This window comes from Patella vulgata, chromosome 3 (assembly GCF_932274485.2).
Source record: "Patella vulgata chromosome 3, xgPatVulg1.2, whole genome shotgun sequence".
Lineage (NCBI taxonomy): Eukaryota > Metazoa > Mollusca > Gastropoda > Patellidae > Patella > Patella vulgata.
Genome location: NC_065881.2, coordinates 55157504 through 55178524, shown reverse-complemented (window position 1 = coordinate 55178524; position 21021 = coordinate 55157504). Strand labels below are relative to the sequence as shown.

Here is a 21021-nt window from a genome sequence, read left to right as displayed (position 1 = left end):
TATTGACTGAGCTAAGAAGATTTATATTTATGTAAAATAAAATAATGTACACTTAATTATATATCAACCCCAATATATTAAACTGGTGATTTCTATTAGAATATGATGATGAATACCATAAAATGATTACCCCAGCATGACGATTATGTACATCTTGTAGAAATATTCTAGAAGCCATATTCTCTATGTTCATATGTCTGTATTTTAATTAAAGATTTAATAAAAATAAAGAAGCACTAATCTTTTAAACTGTACATTAAAATTACATGTTACAATATTGTTATAAAATATATTTATAACTTTGAGCTTCAATAGTATGGTGTAGTAGAATAGTTGGTACAGCCATGTCAAGAGGTATATTTGTAAAGTATGAGAGGTTTAACACAAGGTACAATTTTATGGATACACAATTACTGAGTTTGATACTAAGCGATGTTTTGACGAGGATACTCTCGTCTTTATCAAGCAAATGATACAAATATGTGAATTATGGGCAAATATATATACAGAATATGCAACAAAGATAATAAATTGTTGCATAATCTGATATACTTGCCCTCTGATTTCACAATCTGGTTCATTAGTCTGGTAGCCACATCTCCATATTGATGACGTATATCTTCTTTGATTGGCATTTAGTAATTGAACATATTAACACAAGGTACAATTTTATGGATACACAATTATTGAGTTTGATACTAAGCGACGTTTCGACGAGGATACTCTTGTCTTTATGTGGGCGTATAAAAACAGCAGTGCATTTCCGCAGTTTTGTATTGGTTCTGATGAATATCCCCTACTTTTTTTTGAAGAGTATATTTGCCTACTATTAACATACCTGTATCATTTGCTTGATAAAGACGAGAGTATCCTCGTCGAGACGTCACTTAGTATCAAACTCAGTAATTGTGTATCCATAAAATTGTACCTTGTGTTAATATGTTCAATTACTAAATGCCAATCAAAGAAGATATGAGAGGTTTGTGGCTTACCCACATATAAAGTCCTCTGTGCTAACACACATTGCTTGTGCCATTGATGTTTCACACAAATATACGGTCTCCCATTAGGAATTTATTTGTACCTACACTCTTTAGAAGGGTTTACGACTTTTCTTCCAATATCCAAGGTTATCTCCACCTCTTTGCCCATGAACAAAAAGGATACAAATTTAAGGTGAGTGGTGTCAGTAAAAATGTAGGTATAGTGGACATATCAACATCATCTAATATTTCAATCATTCTACCAAACTGGAAGGTATCTTTGTTTTTTGTTGTTATAGGTTGACCAGAGTGATGAAAACATAAACGTTTCTCTAAACACTCAATATCATCACATGATAAATTAAATCCAGCGAATTGGTAGCCTTTATCTTCCTGTAGAAAATAAAAAAGGAACATGACCAGCAAAAAAAACCCAGATCATTACTTCATGTGAGTGTGAAATCACTTATGCTTGGAATGATCGATATGAATAATTTGTGGCATATCGCTTTGTTTATAAATTATTTTATATCACATTCAATTACTTAAGCCAGGTTCTTTTTACTAAAAAATATCATTCTTAATCAATTATTTATAGGACTCATAATTTTAAAACTGATTTGATTCACCTGTACACATTTGATTAAACTACTATAAAATGATATATTCTTAAATCTTCAAACTATTTTGATGTTTAATTTAGTTTGTGTGTCTTGTTTGCATATAAGTCTTGAGGGCCTGTCTTTATTAGAAAAGTTGGACATTTCATTTCATTTGTGGGTTTTGTTTTTGTGTGGTTCGATTTTTCTGTACTTACTATTACAATGTCCATGCATCTTGAGTGTTATTAAAGATACATTATGGGAGATTAGATAAAGAGTTGACAGTTCTCGCTGTAATAGTTAAAAACTAGATAATGTAAAGGTAATTTGTTGAAAATTTCAGTCATATTGGTCCACTATGAACCGAGATATCAGCTTTGTAAATTTCTGCCTAGCCCCGTTCATCATTACTAAAGTTAGTACGTTAAAAAGCATAGTCTCGATTATCCATTGTTTTGATTTAATTATCAATGAGCGTTTGCAGCATATAGGATTCTAATCCAGTCAATATCAAAGGCTAGCCTTGACATCGAGAGTTGATTATGGTCTGGATAAGTTAATTAATGTCTAATTAATAATTTAGATAAGATTTCAGGCCTAAAGAAAGACCTGCGATAGGCGGATTTAGCTCTTGCATAATGTATGTTTAAGTATTAAATTCTCTAAAGATAGAGATGGATAGTTTCAGGACATTGCAAAATTTTCCTATTCTTAAATAGCATTTTATATAAATATACTGGTACCTACGTATACACTCCTACTTTTAGTTACTTACTCCGTTATATAGTTTATTATTAATTAAATACCAGTTACAGTTGACATCTGTTATTATCATGTATAGTTCACACAACTTACTTTATTTACTATTCATTTATAAAATGACAGGTTTGTTTTTTAATTCTTTCATTACAGTACTATTGTATATTCTATTGATCAATAATAATCAAGACAGACTGTCCCATGCATTACGATTTTGGGTTATATTATTGCACTTTAAATGTTTATAACTTGTTAAATACAACATGGCTATTTATATAGTGACAATAAATTGGAGAAACTAAGTTAAGGCTGGTCATATATATAAATACTGTGGTATATAGGTATAATTATTGATAAATCTGGAAATATTTTTATGGTGGGGCACCTTATCAAAGGTTTGGATTTATTTTATGTGCAATTCCAACACCTAGATTTTTCTTATTACAAAACAGAAGATAATTATCAAAGCAGTGAACATCTTACTATTTTATTCATTACTGTTACTTTTCCCGACCAAATCACAGACTCTTCTTCATCTAGTTTCATTTCATCAATGATATCAGCTTCCAGGAATTGTGTCAATGACAATACAGATTCTGTCAAACAATCACTTGTCGTTACAAAAGTTGGTTTCACATTGTGCCAATGCTTCAGACGATATAAAGCACCATACAATCCTAAATGACTGCAATTAAAAAATGGTATTTTTTAGCATCACCTCTAAAGAAATATTTTAAAAAGAAAGCATATCGTCAATGTTTTTCTACATTTTGTTTAACTTATACTTAGTATACACACACTTTTTAATAATATAAATGAACCTTTGATGACATCACTTATATAAAACAGGCCTATCAGAATCCAAATTGAATGGAGCAGTGCCATATTTCACAGGGTATCCTTTGATAAAACTAGGTTTAAGCATGCAAAGATCTTGTTTCCTTTTAATATTGGCATAAATCGGACCATAATATCATGGATTATGGTCCCTGATTGTACGAAAAATTGCATCATAATTATTATCAGATTTAAAACCAAATTCATCTGAGACTAATCTTGTATACTTTTATCACTAAATGATCAATATACACAGACACACAAACCTTATCAACTTCCTTTCAATATTTTGGGTTTTATATGTTGGTAAAGAAATATAGAACAAACCTGTTAAAATCTACATCCTCTGGTAAAATTAAATAACACTTGACAGGTTCTCCTTAAATGGTAAAACAATCATATAATATAATATTGGATTAGGAAATGAAATGAAATGAAATGGGGTTTAACGTCCTACTGTTCTGCTCCTAACCTGGGCTAATGAAGACGGGCATACGCCATACAGTGTGCTATGAGGGAAATTTTGCCCGGACAGCGGCACTACGGCCTACTCTTATATCGAATTCCAACTGCCAAGGGATCTTTTACGTGCACGCCAATGAGTACACGGGACCTCGGTTTTTCGTCCCATCCGAACGACTAGACAACTTTCCTTGTCAGGCCCTCCGTCCTGCATCACTGACAAGGGAGAACCACGCCGGAAAATCTGGATGAACTTTCTCGGCCAATGCAGGGATCGAACACCCGACCTCCAGGCTAGCAAGCTAGCGTCTTACCCACTTAGCCACGTGATCCCCTATTGGATTAGGCTAACATTCTATAAAATTATATCATGAAAAGTTTCCTCATGTATTTTCTGGGAAATCCTAGCAACAAAATAGGTCAAATCAATGTTATATGCCCACACTGAAATTTGGTCATATATTGTTGTCACAAATCCTGTCACCGACAATTGCTTGTGGGTGCTCCAGAGCCCATCATAAGTTTAGTATCCTAATCATTCTTTAAATATGAAAACAAAATTACCTGAATATGCCAAGGAATCTGCCATACAATTGATTGCCTCTGCCAAAGTGCATGATAATATCTCGCTAAAAATAGAAATATCTTTAGTTATTATTATAGTTCATAACCAGCTGAGACTACAATGAACAATTATATATGATCTGTCTTTATTTTATTCATATTTTATACTAATTTGTCCAGAGACAGTCATGGCCAGACCCAGACACTTGCTTTGTTTTCCAGTTTATGTACAATGTCTGTGTTTTGTGGTTTATGTGTTTTGTCGGAGAGAGAGGGGAGTGGAGGGAGATGTGTGTTGTTAATTACGGTTAGGGTTACTTAGTTATTGGTCAGTGCAGAAAAGTAGGATGTTAAAACCCAATTCAATTCATACTTCTGCAGCAGGTTTTTTTGCCCATGCCATTCATCTTTAGAAAACCAAGTTATATTATCACCATCTAGTGGCACGCTCTGTAAAAAAAAAAGAATGAAAAAATATATATTGCCAGTCAACAAAATGTACATCCACTAGCAACTCTGTTTAAAGGAAACTAAGGCACTTTCTAAAATTTACTACAAAAAGTTTCTTGTAGATCACGGAGATGAATAGTTACATATACCTACAAAAGTACAAAAAAAACTCCTGGAATCAGAAGTGGTTACTTGTGTTCCAGAACGATTAATAATATTCAACTTTGATGTTCCAAATCTGTCACTATTTACAGCCAAGTGTTGAACTAGTTTGGACTGGGTTATCTCTACCAGAGTTCTCACATTTCATATGAATTGTGTACAGTGGAATAATTTTATTACCTTGTCAAAGTTTTCATCTGTAATAATCAACGAAAACAAAACTGATTTGTTACATAACATAAAATAATTTTCAACCAACTGCTGAAAATATTCATCTTCTGTAAGATAAAGAAATCACTTTTAGAAATATACATGTCCAGTAAAGAGACATGTCAAAAAACTAAATTATTACGTATACATCAGTATTAGTACTGGTACCATTCATCACAAAGCCCTAAATCTCCCACTCATTTATAGTCAATAAAATATCTCTTATAAAAAAAGTCCTACATAGCTGTCTTAATCTGGTAATCTAAATTTGGTCATAACTTTGGGTATCTCCAAAATATTCCTTTCGCCTGCAGCTAATTCGTAGGGAAACTTGGCATGCAGATCTATTTCAATACATGGGTGTATATGGTACTTCTGAATATCTTTCGTCGGTCTATGACTCATTAAGTTTTCCTCAGACAATCATGTACAGTATAATCTTGCCAGCCTATGACAGTGTATTAGCAGCAGTCATTTCGCCATCGAGGAGAGATCCTGGATTGAGTTTCCTTACGAGCATTTCCTGGCTGGAATTAGAGACATCATTGGGCATCCACATGTGAGACATGTCCTCCATTTATTACTTATAATTATGTTTTTCCACTTTTCAGACCCAGATTAATGGTGTTTTGTTCTTAATCATTTATACTAATCACTTTTGAATTTTGGGGCAAGAATTTAGAATATGTCCACAATCAGCCATATTACACCTTAACATCTAGATAAGAAACTTCTTCTCACCACACTATACAGTTTTACCTGGCAGAGTAGGATGGAGATCAGATCGTATTCCATCTTCAAAACAACGACTGATTATTGTTATTTATTACATTTCTGCCATATCCAACTTCAATTAAGCATTTTTTATAAATCGAATCAACAATAGCTGGCACTGATTGGCTAAATATATTTCATGTACAACAGCTAATCAAAATACGGGAGCAGTATTAACCCGTTACAAGTTGCACCGTAATTATAAATGTCTGTATCAATTTGGATAAATGAAAGTAGTTTCACTATATTGGGCTGCAAATGTTTTAATAAGTCCTAATAGTATCAAATTAATTTATTTTAAGATGTTACATGCATTAATAAAGAAATTAAGTTTGCCAGGAGAAACTAAAGGCACCCAAGCCAATCGCAGCTAAAAACAATTAGCACATCAGAATACCTCATCATTTTTAGCTGCGTTCTCGTAGTTAGTTAAAGGAGGCAAGTCTCTAACCCAATATCATCCACAGTCCTCGACATTGCAAACACGACTTATTCGTCAATTCAAATCAACATTGATGTTGTTATCTTACCGTGAAAAGTTGGGCTTCTGATATCCAATATTTAAGACAAAATGAAAATTTTAAAATTGGCACACAAATCACGTGCCAGAATGCTTTAAAGTGCCATTTGTAATGAAGCGGCTCGATGAATGAGCAGTAAGTTCTTGTAGGATTCAAGACTTGTTACAGATGTCATTTTGGTGTGTAAAGCATTCCACTCTTTGATAGTCCGTGGATAGAATTTAGAAAGACTCTTTTCTGATGGTGGTATTGCACTGATGTAGTTTGAAAGAGTTGGTATTTATTTTTCTGGTGAATCTATCTGGAATTAAGTGTTTGTGTTTTGCATCTATGTTGACTACTTGGTTGGCTATTTTCGTCTTTCTTCTAATTAGGGTAACTTAATCTGTTTGATCATCGAGCCCACAGATGATTAGATAACAAATCTTATCTCTCAAACCTCCCTGTTTCAAGATAAAAGTTGATCCTATTAACTTCAATGTAGCACATGCGGGAATGATTCGCATCCAGCATTTGTAAACAAAATTGACAATAGTTTTAATCAAAACAACGATTGATTATTGTTATTTATAATATTTCTGCCACACCCAACTACAATTAAGCATATAATCTTACCTGAAACAGGTACAAATCGTCGTTTTTAAAAACGAGGCGTTAAGCTGTTACTAAGACTGCCATCTTTTTAAACGATACGCTGTCATCATGAAGGCGGGGCTAAATATAAGGCTTTTATAACAGTCAATCAAAAGGGCAATCTAAAGCACTGTAACTATGAATGGATTTCGATGGCGGTGAATGTCAGACAAAAACAACGCTTCATTAATTTAAACGCGAATAGGTGGAGTTAGGCGCCAGTTGTGCCACTACATTGGCCTCTGTAAGTTTCATAATAGCATAAACTTATCTTATTTTAAAGATGTTACATGCATTAACAAAGAAATTGAGTTTGCCACTTGGAACTAAAGGCATCCAATCGTAGCTAAAAACAAACACATCAGTATATCGCAACGCTTTTAGCTACGTTCTCTTAGCTAACCGATGATGTGTTGTGGTACCGGTTAGTGATCGTATCCTGCTGATCTTCTCTGCACCATTTCTGTAGGTATGGATCCCAAACTGAACTCACATACTCCAATGTCGATCTTACTCAGTTTATTATATAGGCTTTTTTCTCTATGTTGCTGTTGGATATGTTAAGGTTTTGTTTTAAAAACCCAACTGTTCTATTTGCCTTTTGGCAGATGTTGTCAATATGGCTATCCCATTTTAGGTTGGATGTAACGGTTATGCCAAGATATTTAGCTGCTGTTACATGCTCTAAAGTTCTTATTAACTTGGCAATTGTCAAGGAGTAGGGTTGCCTGTCCAACCTAGTGGGTTTTCTTCGGGTCCTCCGGTTTCCTCACGCTGCTAAAGACCCCTACGGCCCTACACGCAAGCGAATTATTGAAATAAAATTAAACCATGTTAGTCCCAAAATGACCTAGTCTGTGTCAAGTGGACGTTAAACTCCATTTCTCTCTCTCTTTACTTGAGAAGGCATGTTCATGATGTTGAAATTGAGGCATTTAGTATATTCGCCTTATCTATTGGATCATTATATTAAAGTAACAATTTCATATTTTCTAAGAAAGTCAAAACATAATTATTTCTATGTAATTTGCTCAATAGGTTGTCAACTCACTATTATATGATCATAGGTGTTATTCTCAAACTTAAAACTCATTTACACCAGAAATAATAACACAATTACCTTCCATTTACCTCCCTTGTTTTCTATTCTCCAACATGGAGTAGTTATCTTCAAACGTTGGAATTTGAAGATGAAAATGATATTTTTGCCAATTTCTCAACTGCCAATAGTGAATTATAGGATTAATAGGATTATTCTTTAACAATGTAGGACTGTTTATAGATACCATCTATTTTAAGGCTTTATTTTAATAAATTTTAAAAATATAGATCTAACTTAAAAATATGAAATTGCAACTTTAAAAAGTACCCCTCTGTTGATTTCAGTGGTGGTATGTAGTTACCATCTGATTTAATGAATGGATTTGAATTAAACAAGCAGAAGCTTTTAAATTCATCTCCATTCTAATTTCTTATACTTGATTAGGCTATAGTAATAAGATCATGATGATGTTCTGCAGACTATGTGTTGAAAAATGTGAATAAATGGTATCAGGCGTATTCATTACCAGGCTAATTCATTACCGGTAAAATCGGCGTATTCATGACCAGTATATTATAGGGTTGATTGGTCGGTGTATAAAGGTGCTAATTAGTACTCATCAGTGTGGATAGAAGCCTATACGATAATTATTAAATAATGATTGGTGTTTGATGTATTAAAATTGTTTTTTTTTATTATTGAGTTGTTTAAATTATTTAATCTTAAGCTTGAGATTGTAAATCCCGGCTTTGTTATTTTGTATTTTAAACTTCAAACCAATTCCGATGCAAGCTTGGAATTTGTATATATTTCGAATAAAATATGAAACTTTCACCATTTGATATCGATATCTCAGATACATATCAAGTTAACTATAGCCTAATTCCAATGGATCCTTGTATCGCTTGCCGTTCCACCGTGCGTCAGGGGGGTTGGATGGCTGAATGGTTAGCGTGCGCGCGCTGTATCATAAAGTCTGTCATTGAGTCGACTGGCGTGGTTTCGAATCCCCGGTTTCCTCCCACTGCTAAAGACCCCTACGCGCAAGCGAATTATTGAAATAAAATTAAACCGCATGTTAGTCCCGAAATGACCTAGTTTGTGTCGAGTGGACGTTAAACCCCATTTCTCTTTCTCTCTCCACCGTGTGTCCCAGACAAGAAGGTCTTCAGTGTGAAGAGTGTAATCTATGGCAGCATAGAAAATGTACAGGTATGTATTTATAATTTATAATTTGTTAATCCTTCTATTGTCTTGTCTTAATTGATTAATTAACACCCATAGACATTGGCACTGATGATTACTAATTAGCACCTTTATATACCAACCAATCAACCCTATAATATACTGGTCATGAATACGCCGATTTTACCGGTAATGAATTAGCCTGGTAATGAATACGCTAGGATTCGAATAAATACGAAAACATGTGCTGTAATTGTTATTTCTAGATACTAAATTTTAAAAATTCATTAATACTCCTTTTTTTTAAAAAAAAAAAATTATGAGATGAAACAACAAGTGGGATGATACAACCCATGTATGGTGTTTGGGATGAAACGGCCGCGATGAATCAGTCCGAGGTGAAACGGTTTGGGGATGAAAAGTCAAAAGACCTGCTCTCAAATAACAATGCCACCAAACGTAGGGGACACTGGTAGACTTATACTACAATAATTATAGATTTATATAGCCCCCATCCCATCGAGACATCACAATTTTCTTACGTTGTGAGAAAATGAGTACAATCTTCATGCTTGTTTACAAAATATATCAAACTTGAGCCTTGGTCAGTAGGATTTTTGGTTCGGTACAACAAATTTGATGTTAAACAATGTCTGGATATACAAGACTTTAACTTGGCGGGAGAAATGTGTTGCTTCATAATTTAAACGGAAATTTCCAAGGAACGAAATACATTTTTTTTTTCTTTACTTGTACTAAATTAATTGATGAAATGAAATAAATTGAAATAGGGTTTAACGTCCTACTGTTCTGCTTCGACTGGGCTAATGAAGACAGAAAATTAATAGATATTAAAAACAGCTGTATATATAAGCTGACATATGGACTGAGAGTAGACAAAATTAAATTGCTATGATAAACGAGAATGAATGAATGAAATGGAGTTTCATGGCACGTCAGCCCCAACAGGACTATAGGGGCCTATGGTGCCAAACATCTGGTGATTTTTGACCAGACAAATGAAACCATAAATATAGTTATATACATAAATAAAAACAAGCATCACAGTCAATAATATTAAAAAATAAACACAAATAAATATGTCATTATATAAATACCGGTAGTTTAAAAGTAAAAATACGGGATATATTATATATATACAATTAAAATTTATAATAAAAGTTTATCTCTTTTAAAAGTTAAACAATTTTATACAGCTCCGGCTGAGCAATACGTAGTGGCTAAATATGATAAACGAGACCCAAATGGTAGTGCTTCTTTACCGTGTGGACAATGCAATTTATTCATCGGGCATCAAATATTAAATAGCCTATCTTATATCATGTTGCTGACAATTTCTGACTAGAAGAATGGAGAAATTAACTGATACTGGGCTAATTATAGTATTGATACTACAGATCCTATAAGGGGGGTTGGATGGCCGAATGGTTATTATAGCACGTGCGCGCTGGATAAGGTCTGTCATTTAGCATGTTCCGCACAGCCCAATATAACGCCGCGGCACCGGGAGCCCCCCCCCCCCCCCCGCAGGCATATAAATATTGTTTTTGGGGGTCCGGGCGGGACCTTGTTCTTCATCATGCAAAATCATGGGTCACTACGCCCCTGTCATCAGGTCATTTCTGGATAATGCGGGCCCCCCTTTCGTATATAGGCCTACCATCACAACCTATTCGTATTTTCTAGTCATGTTTATTTTCTCCCTTTTTGTTGTTACTGTATCTTATTTGTAAATGTTTCATTTAGGCCTCTTTAGTCTTTAAGCATCGCCTTTGATATAGTGAATAAGGCAGCGTTTATCTCATAAGTGCGTTTGTTACATACTCTTCAAAAAAATAACAGAACACAATTTTTATGGGAAACAATCACTAGTTTTATTCTAATAGCACGACGTTTCGACAAGTATCCTCTTATCGTTATCAAGCACAATGACATTTAGTAAACTTAGATTTAATATATAAGAGTTCATGTTGATGCTTGATAACGATAAGAGGATACTTGTCGAAACGTCGTGCTATTAGAATAAAACTAGTGATTGTTTCCCATAAAAATTGTGTTCTGTTATTGTGTACCCCAATCACTAAATGCCACTTAAAGATTATCTTCAAAAAAAGTAGGGGATATTCAGAAACAATACAAAACTGCAGAAATGCACTGCTGTTTTTATTAGAGGTAACCAGTGTATGTTAATAACAGGCCAATTGCCTACACATGAACATAAACAGTTCATATGGGCGGCTTATCTGACGGCCCCATAGATTTCACTCGCAAAGATATACACTGTCAAAAATGAAAATGGACGTTTTTGATTTTTGTCTTAATAATAAGTAATTGCTCCACCAATCCTCAGACATTCTACAATCCATCGTGGCATGCTCCTAATCAACCGTCCAATCACGATTTGGGCAATCTGACCCACTCCTCTTGCAGTGCCACGGCCAATTCTTGCAGTGTTGTCGGTTGACGTTGACGTCGACGTACACGTCTCCCGATCAAATTAAACGTAACACACTAAAGCAAAGATAAACTAAACAGTAAATCTTATGCAAGAACCAATAGGAAAGCAAACATGGATAGATAAACCAGCACGCGGCAGTTTTCATCAACCCTTCCTTGAAGTGTCAAATTTGACAATGAACCCCTGCTACGGGTATGGCGCTCTTGCGCGTCGCATGTGCAGCTCAGTGGTTTTGTTGGGGCGTTAAGCTCTTCATCTACGGACATACTCTCAAAGCATGTCAAATGTCCATGACTATTTATTATATCGCAACCTGCATAGTTATTTTAATTTCAACATCCCCTACTTTTTTTGAAGAGTATGTATGTTTGGTCTAATGTGATTTTTTAAAATTATATGCTGCTCACCGCCGGCGTTTTCATGCAATCAAAATTTATCTTAAAATAAAAACATTTCTCGGGATTAGCACATTTATTTGTCAGTTCTCGGGAACTTACAATGACATATTTAATTTTTCCTTATGGTCGCTTACAGTGGTTTTTGTAACACTTGTCTTTTTCCACGATTTTAAGCAGTCTCATGTCACACGTTTTGCACGTGCATTCCCTGCACTCTGGCCCTTTAAATACAGATCAAAATTTCAACATTCCTCACATCGGAAAAATGCCACGCCATACACAAGAAAACAGGAACAGAGCTATTGGCATGCTGCACCAGGGGGCTCCACAGGTAGCCGTCGCCAGAAACTTTAATGTGCACCCATCGACCATTGCTCGCCTCAGACCGATGGCCGAATGTATCATAATTTCGTTTCGTTTTTTATAGTTCAAAATTTCGTTTTACGTGTTTCTACTACACTAGGACCTGGAAGAGTTTTTATATAACCTGCGTTTCGGTTGATGCAAGGGATTAGACAATGAAGCGGTCTGTTACGCCGTGTTATTAGCGTACGCTGCACGGAACTATGGGTATTCCACTAGAAACATCAACGCTAATTGGTTAATCAATTGTGTGACGTCATAGGGTCAAAAGCCTTTTTACGACCCCTGGCGCGACCTTCCACTAAAACCGACCAGGGGCCGGTTGCTCAAAACTAAGTTATTTTAACGATCCGTTAAGCTCTAACGGATTGTTATCTTGGTAACGTGTCGTTTGTTAACGGTCCATTAAATTTCTGTTGCTGGAAAGTCAATTTCATTATCCGTTAGCTAACGGATTCATTAAAGTAAATCCAAGAGAAGACTGTTTGTTCATTGGCTGAATTTTAAATTCAATGTAGATGTATAACTACTTCATAGAAGTTAGTATTAACAATAAACTGAAGACAGTGAGACATTTGTGTAGTCTGTTCACAAAATCTGATTAAAGACAAAAAGATAACTGTATAAATATCTTCTTTATGAGTGATCAACAGCTCGCATATATCCTTTGGATACGACGCTTCAGATACCCATTCGCATAGTAAATCTTCATTCCAGCCTTGTATTGTATCGCAAGGTGATCTTGTTCGATCATTTAATGTGCAGCAAAAGATTACCCAGGCAATATGGTAATAAAGAAAGAAACGATTAAAATTCCTCCAGAAAATCTTTCTTCTAATGTCATCTACTGATGTAAGTCGCCTTTCGTCGTACATGGCACAAATCATTATTTCTATTCCAGTAATTACGTCATCAGAAATATCATTTGCCTGTCCCAGCTCTTTAAAAATTGTTAAAAAGTTGGAATTGTCTTGTAAATGAAAAACAGATGGTCATTACCACTGAAAGAATGAAGGCCTAGATATTCCTAGACACTTATATCAAGATTAGTATTGAAAATGTCGAGAATATCCTAGAACTTACTCATCTTCGCATTGCAAATTAATGGAGGCGCTGAAACAAATTGTATTTTGTGTTCTTGCTCGGGCAAAATAGACATCCAAATCGTTCTCCTCGCAAACGATGATCCCAAAATACACATTTTGATCGATAATGAGACGGGCAAAGGTAGAAAATATTGCGGAACGCGACTTACATCAGTAGAGGACGCTAGAAGAAAGATTTTCTGGGTGAAAAAATAACATGGCTGGAATGAAGATTTACAATGTGAACTGGTATCTGAAGCATATCCAAAGGACATATGAGAGCTGTTGGTAAGCAACCAAGAAGATATTTATCTCGCTCATATTATGAACTTTTGATTTTGAATAATCTGATGAAGACTAAGAATAAACTAATATCTAAACACGTCTGATTTACTGTGTTTTTTTTATTTACATTTCCAGATCTCTTGAAAAGTACCATCATAATTTAATATTTTGAATGACCAAATATAGGTACTGAACGAAATGCTAATGAGAAACACTTTTAAGGTCGTTATTGAACCAAATGATTGCTGTCCACAAAGATGCATGTTGCCCCCCTCCCCCCCCCCCCATGAGCACTCATCCCGCCCCCCCCCCTTACACACACAGTCGGAATCTTATACACATATTTGTAGAGATGTTTCATCCAGTTCTAAGAACATCATCATTTAAATCAACACAAGCACACCTTCAACCACCCACCCCACCTCGCCACAAATCAAAACAGTTGTCCAGGGGCATCATATACACTTATTTAGAGATGTAAAATCCTAGAAATCTATGTTTTATTTATATATAACATCATCAACATTTATGTCAACATAATCACATTTTTCCGCAATTGTAGACATAGGACCCCAAATATCTCGAAAACGCTCTCTCAAACGCCTGATCACCACCCAGATTCGGAATCTACGCAAAAAACTGGTCTCGAAAAACTTGGTCTCATAAATTCACAGCTCGGTTGGCGATTCGTCATTACACCTAATTAATAATTTTCGTATTTACACACAACAGTTTAGCGAAATTAAACATATGATACCACAACAATCTGAATCGAAATCGGTCTATGTACAAAATGGTGATATGTGACGAGGGATTTTTGTCGAGAGGTTATACCTCATCGATCCAGATAAGAGCAAAATCCGAATTGCATGCAGTTTATAATCAAATTCCGCACCGGTCAGAACAATGAATCAGCTGATCGTATAAGCCTCAGTCACAGCCGCGAGATTAAACTCACAAAATAACCGTAGTAAAATCTAAAAAAATAACGGCAAGTGGGGTCTAGCGGAGCGAATTTTCTGGAACTGTTTGAGAACTAGACATCCAGAATCAAAATCAGAATTGTGTTATTTCATGAAACGTTGAACTCCGGTTGGAACTTGTATCACTCCACATGATTTCGGACGCTTCATATTGCGGGATGACAAAAGAGAAGAAAACAAAACTATTAAATTCCATATGATAAAGATGACTTCAGCCGCCTCTTGCGGACTTGAAAAGTGAGAAAAGGTCAAACCTCACCCAAGAGAAACTCAAAGCCATTGAAATTGGTTATATATGAAAGTAATAATAAAAGATGAAAGAACAGGTATTATAGAGGTAAACTGAAGCCACAAGCAGTTAATCCTGACAGTAAAAACAAGATGCAGTAAAAGTAAATTTGTAAATAATTAAGGAAATATACAAAAATAAAAACAATAAAAAATATTAAAACTTGAAGGGTAATACTTTATGAATTGTTCTGAGACGATGTAAGCTACATTTTAATGATGCGATCATCATCTTGGAATGTAAATTACTGGGCCCCTGTTTAATTTTGGTTAATGCCTACGTATATTAATTGCTTCATGGGTTCTTCGGTTTGTTTGTTGTAGCAGTTAACTGCGAACTTTTTGTCGTTTGTCCAGTTCACTCCGTGGCGCGGGTTTTCAATAAGGTGTTCGGCAATGGCAGATTGGTTGGTGGGGGTTTTCGACATGTGTTCTTTTATTCTAATGCCTAGGGTCTTTTCGATTCCCCAATGTATGATTCCCCACAGCTGCAAATTACTTGATAAACATACCCTTTTGGGGAGATGGATTTGGTGGGGGTTATCTTCCCATTTGCTTTTATTAATTCTTTGGTTGTCGTGCCTTTGAGATATGTGGTTTCTATTATGTGTTTCTTGTTTTAACAATCTTCTAAAACACCACAAATATATCCACAAAAACGTGCAAAATAACGATCTCAGTACATTGTATTTACAAATACATTTATAGCTAAAAGAACCGTACATAGGTTTTTACCATATAATCCAAACAAACCATTATAATATAAAAGGAAATCAACAGCTGATGGACAGCAGAAACACTTTTACCTTCCATCGTCAAAAATGGCGGGTGCTGCTAAATGTATGTTCTTCATAAGCGTTTGTTCTCTGTTGACGATTACTTGCCGGGCAGTGCCTTACAGCTTTTTTCCCGCTACTCAGTCTCAGCAACGTACTTCATCTTCCACAAATGCTGCCATCTTTGATCTTGTGAAGCAGCTACCAATGAGTTTTTATAACAACTACATATGTAATACATTAGTTTCGGTCAGCTACAACACAGGATATAGTTATAGAAGACCTTATTATTATTATCTGTATTTTAATAGAGGTAAGAGATCCAGCAGATCAGCCATCATCAGAGGTGTTTACCAAGGACTTCTGCCATATTGGGATACCGCAGAACGAAACCAGTTATTCCAAGATGTTACACAGGTCACATTGAGACTGGAAGCAGATCCCTACCATGTTTATTCAGCCGCAGACATTCTGAAGGAAGTATTAAGAGAAAAGTTAGAATCGACAGAAGAAAAGGGTAGTGTAGACGATGTATACCAAACCATGCGGTCTTTGAAAACAATTGGTGCCAACGATTTAAGGAAATGTACATCAGGATTACTTCAACAGTGTTAGTATTCTTTTTCGGTATTGTAACTTGAGGGTCATTATCACCGCTGTCAGATTATCTGGGCTGTGGAAAATTTATAATGTCGGCATAACTTGAATGTGTTCACGTCTACTGACAAGTTTCCAAACAAGTGCTCAGTGTGGAAATTAAATATACACCTATTGACAGAATTTTATTTAAAGGACAATATTGATGTCAGTCATTATCACATATTATGTGATAGAACTAATTAAGCACGTTCCAAATATAATTTTAACACAGAGATCATTGCTACGATAGCTGAGTAATACAGGTTTCCTGAATCGGAAGTGACGAACGCCAAAGGAAAACACGAGTCATACATCTATATAACTGACTGATGTGACGAGTGATAACAGATATACGGCCGGATTTCTGCTTACTAATAATTCCTTCCACGACCAAAAGTTGTTGTGTGAGACTGTGAGAGGATATCTGACAATTCATAAAAAGAATTGACTGCCACTAGATAAGAGAACACGAAAGAAAAACAGAAAAAGTCCGTGCATTACCATGTTTTTATAAGATAAAGAATGAATATAAACAAGGGAATTTACGGACTATTTCTGGGTTTTTTTCGTGTTCTCTTATCTAATGACATTCAATTACTTTATTGAATTGTACAACTTTTGGTCTTGGAAGGAATTATTAGTGAGCAGAAATTCGGCCGTGTATCTGTTATCACTCGTCACATCAGTCAGTTATATAGACGTATGACTCGTGTTTTCCTTTGGCGTTCGTCACTTCCGATTCAGGAAACCTGTATTACTCAGCTATCGTAGCTATGATCTCTGTGTTAAAATTATATTTGGAATGTGTTTAACCAGCTCTATCACATATGTGATAATGACTGGCACCAATCTTGTCCTTTAAGTTTCCATTTCCTTTATCTAGAATCTCTATTTGGTTACAAATCATCAAGCGAAAGACAGCATCCCCACTCTACTAAATAAAACTGTTTACATTATGCCAACACAACTTCTATACCAGCACACCTTAAGCCTACATTTTACTCGACACAATTTCATATCTAGTTTGTTGTCATTGCATATTTGTACCAATTAATTGGTGGTGTGTTGAGATAGTATTTGCACGATAATGTGTGTATTCTATTCATTTAAAATCAATCAATGCATTACATTTACAATCTACCCGGATACTTATATCGTAAATTTGCATTTGAACTCTTGATGTCAATGAGCTCGTTATGAAAATTTACATCAGTGTGTTATCTGTATTACAGCTTGTGGTAGTATCCGCGGTCAGCTTTATTGTAACTATGTTAAACAACTGTCCACAGTTCCTGTGTGTAGCAGTGCCTATTTCTCCACCCAACTCTGGGATAGATGTTGCAACGCCCCGACCACCTCTATACCACAGTCTCCATATCCGTTACCAGCACTAACTACAACTACAACACCTACCACAACTACAATAACAACAACGCCTACTACAACTACAATAACAACAACAACCCCAGCACCGGTTAAAGGTAGACATACTATTGTAGTTGTTGTTATTTTTATTCAGAATTGACAAGCACTGTGCGAAAAAAAATCTTAGGAAGTAGTCAAAGTTTTAGAAAAACACCGCATATTAAAGTAAATCGTAAATGAAATTTCTATATGCGGAGCACTGAAAAAGGGAAGTAGTACCAACTATCCATAGAAGTCTAATCATATTCTGATGAGGGTGCGCTATTCCTTACTAATCATATAAATAGGCCTATCGAATCACCGAATCCAACATTTTCTCATAAGTTAGAGGATCTGGACTAAGCTAAGGTTACTTTTTTGATTTTATGAAAAATTTATTGCATCATTTATCAATTTTTTATCTGTTATATTTATACAGCATGTGGGATCAGCACAAAGAATCCGGCTTCAAAGTATGCGGACTTCGCGAACACTTTAAGACAATTCCGCATTGTTGGTGGGGCTAATGCCGAAGTTTGTGAATATCCTTGGATGGTCAGACTCCAAATGGGAAACAACCTTTGTGGAGGAACAATTATTGACGAAACTCACGTAATGACAGCTGGACATTGTGTAGGGTAAAACCTTTTAACTTTATGTAGCTTGGACTAACATCATAAAATTTAAGAAGTTTGGAACACATGATCCATAATGCATCTATATTCCACCCAGAAAATATCAGTACTTTATCATGGGTAATGAACCTATTTTCGCATATGCTTGCCCATATTCTTTTTTCTTTATTTCTTCCGTTAAATTTGAGTGGAAATAGGTTAATTTACCTAATTTTCGTGGGGTTAGAAATTTATCAATTTTGAACAGATTTCTTTTCGAATTTATTGTGAAGTATTGTGGTTATGGGAGGACAGACGGTATCGATTTTCTGGGTTCAGCATCCATCCGTTCCGGAGTTAGCCCCCTCTTCCCAAAAAATTATGAACGTTATAAAGTTTACAGTTGTTAATTGGTTCTTTTTTTTTAATCTGTTGTGAAGCTTTGGGATCATTATAGGACGAAACGTGTCAATATCGAGCGTTCCGCACCTTTCGTTCCGGAGTTAATCCCCCTTTTCCGAAAATGATTTTAACAGATTTTGTCTAATATGATGTGAAGTATTTGGTGAACACAATAGAGATCATATTTCTTGAAGACAAAAAGGGTCCTTATCAAGATTTTTCAACATCCATGATTTCTATTCAGATAAGTTGCTTTCTATACTGCTGTGTGGGTGTACTTTCTAAGCTTTTTGCGTTGCTATCTTTGTTTATTTAATCAGACGTGAGAGTCCTCGATTTCAGATTTACTTGAAATTGGTGCTTTTCGTATTTTACTTATTTTTGTCTACAACAGGTTTCTCAAACCCGAAGATATGACAGTCTATGTAGGGGAATATAATTATAATATACAGGAATCACAAGATCAACAAGTTGGAGTGACTGCTGTCAATTTACACCCGGATTATAGGGAAGTTCCTCCTGCTGCAGCAGGTTTGTTTCCCCTTATAGCGAAATTATAATAATAGTCTCAACCTTTAGGAGAACGCAAGGTACTAACTGAAATGGGGCCGTCCGCCTGTTTCTTCGCCCATTCGCCCGTCACGCCTTTTCAAACAAATTAATCCTGCATCTTAATGAGGTGTAGAACTTCACTCGGTGAATGTCTTGACCGAGTTCATTAATGCAAATATTTTCTGCTCCGGTAAAGCGCGAAGGGCCCAGGATAATGAAAGAGTGCATGCGTCATGCAGTGTGCTATCAGAGAAATTTTGTCCGAACAGCGGTGCTATAACTTACTCTTAATATGTCAAGAGCTTTGTTACGGGTACCTTGGTTTTTCGTCCCATCCAAAGTCGCCGATAAAGGGGAAACCACGCAGGAAATTCCCAAACTGGGGTCCGGAAAAACGGGATTGTAAATGTAGCAATTCTCAGTAAAAACATTTGTTTAAAGGACACATTGAAATTCAAATATTGACAAGAATATATATTTCAGAAAATGATATTGCCATATTGACTATGGATAGACCACTTACATACAGTGATTGTGTTCAGCCTATTTGTTTAGCTCAACCTGGTGACAGTGCTTCACTCGATAATGCTCAATGTACAACGATTGGGTGGGGAAGAACTGCATGTAAGTAAGATATAATACACTATATTTAGCTTTGTGTTTAGTTGTTTCTCTTTTGAACTATTTTCGTCATGTTTTTTCTCTATTTATTCTGAAATGTTTTCCTCGACAGATCATTCCACTTTGCTTTCGCCTATAATATAATTATCAATAATTGGAAGCAGGTACACAATTAAGTTCGTCTCTTTTTTCTTTCTTTTTCATTTTAAAGATAATGGAAATCCTTCTCCTATATTGCAAAAAGTAACCATGCCAACCTACAGTGGTGCTCTCTGTGATGCCCAGTTTCCAAATACAACACCAACTAATCCAAATGTTCAGATATGTGCCGGTAGACCGGCAGGTGGTGCTGATAGTTGTCAGGTACTGTGAAGTAACAGACTATCTGCGCATATGAAAGATTCTTCTCATACAGTATTTTTAAATTACATGGAAAAGAAAACGGCCAAATTTGTCAGTATTTACTCCACTCCGGAGACTCCGGATTTGTCGACTGTCTTCTTAACCCGAGATGGAGCATGACATGGCATGGCTTGTCATGATGATATATGGACCCCGCTGTTAGAGACAACGATCGCTTCAACTGAATTCAGTGCTGTGCAATAACGCCACGTAGCGACTGAACTTGACATTACGTCTATTCTGTGCGTATAATTTAAAACCTAGCTGTTGTCATATTTACAAATCTCCTAGATCAATATTGTAACTTTAAACTTTGACAGTGTTACCGTAATAATTAATAATTTTTATTATATAGTTTTAAATGAGATATACATTTAATTTTATTTCATTCAGGGAGATTCTGGTGGACCATTATTCTGCCCAGTAGATGGTAAATATGTACAATATGGAATTGTATCGTATGGTGATAATTGTGCACTGAGTGGTAATGCTGGTGTTTACACCGACATCGGTGAAATGACAAATTTTATCAACAGTGTTATTTAG

The 21021-nt window shown here is 35.5% G+C and overlaps 2 protein-coding genes across 2 annotated transcripts in view; one reads left to right on the top strand and one right to left on the bottom strand.

Annotated features, from left to right (window-relative positions):
* LOC126815526 (mdm2-binding protein) overlaps positions 1-9840 on the bottom strand; it is a 24189-nt gene extending 14349 nt beyond the window's left edge. The window contains exons 1-8 of the mRNA XM_050541215.1: positions 9727-9840; positions 5000-5097; positions 4581-4657; positions 4208-4272; positions 3509-3560; positions 2828-3029; positions 1168-1376; positions 131-197 (exon numbers count right to left, since the gene is read on the bottom strand). Coding sequence (XP_050397172.1) covers positions 131-197; positions 1168-1376; positions 2828-3029; positions 3509-3560; positions 4208-4272; positions 4581-4657; positions 5000-5097; positions 9727-9754 — 798 coding nt within the window. The 5' untranslated portion in view covers positions 9755-9840. The remainder of the gene's footprint in view (positions 1-130; positions 198-1167; positions 1377-2827; positions 3030-3508; positions 3561-4207; positions 4273-4580; positions 4658-4999; positions 5098-9726) is intronic.
* LOC126815183 (trypsin) overlaps positions 1-21021 on the top strand; it is a 22434-nt gene extending 1413 nt beyond the window's left edge. Inside the window, exons 2-8 of the mRNA XM_050540740.2 lie at positions 16153-16451; positions 17713-17961; positions 18324-18522; positions 19295-19431; positions 19936-20076; positions 20285-20436; positions 20869-21021. Of these exons, the coding sequence (XP_050396697.1) occupies positions 16385-16451; positions 17713-17961; positions 18324-18522; positions 19295-19431; positions 19936-20076; positions 20285-20436; positions 20869-21021 (1098 nt within the window). The 5' untranslated portion in view covers positions 16153-16384. The remainder of the gene's footprint in view (positions 1-16152; positions 16452-17712; positions 17962-18323; positions 18523-19294; positions 19432-19935; positions 20077-20284; positions 20437-20868) is intronic.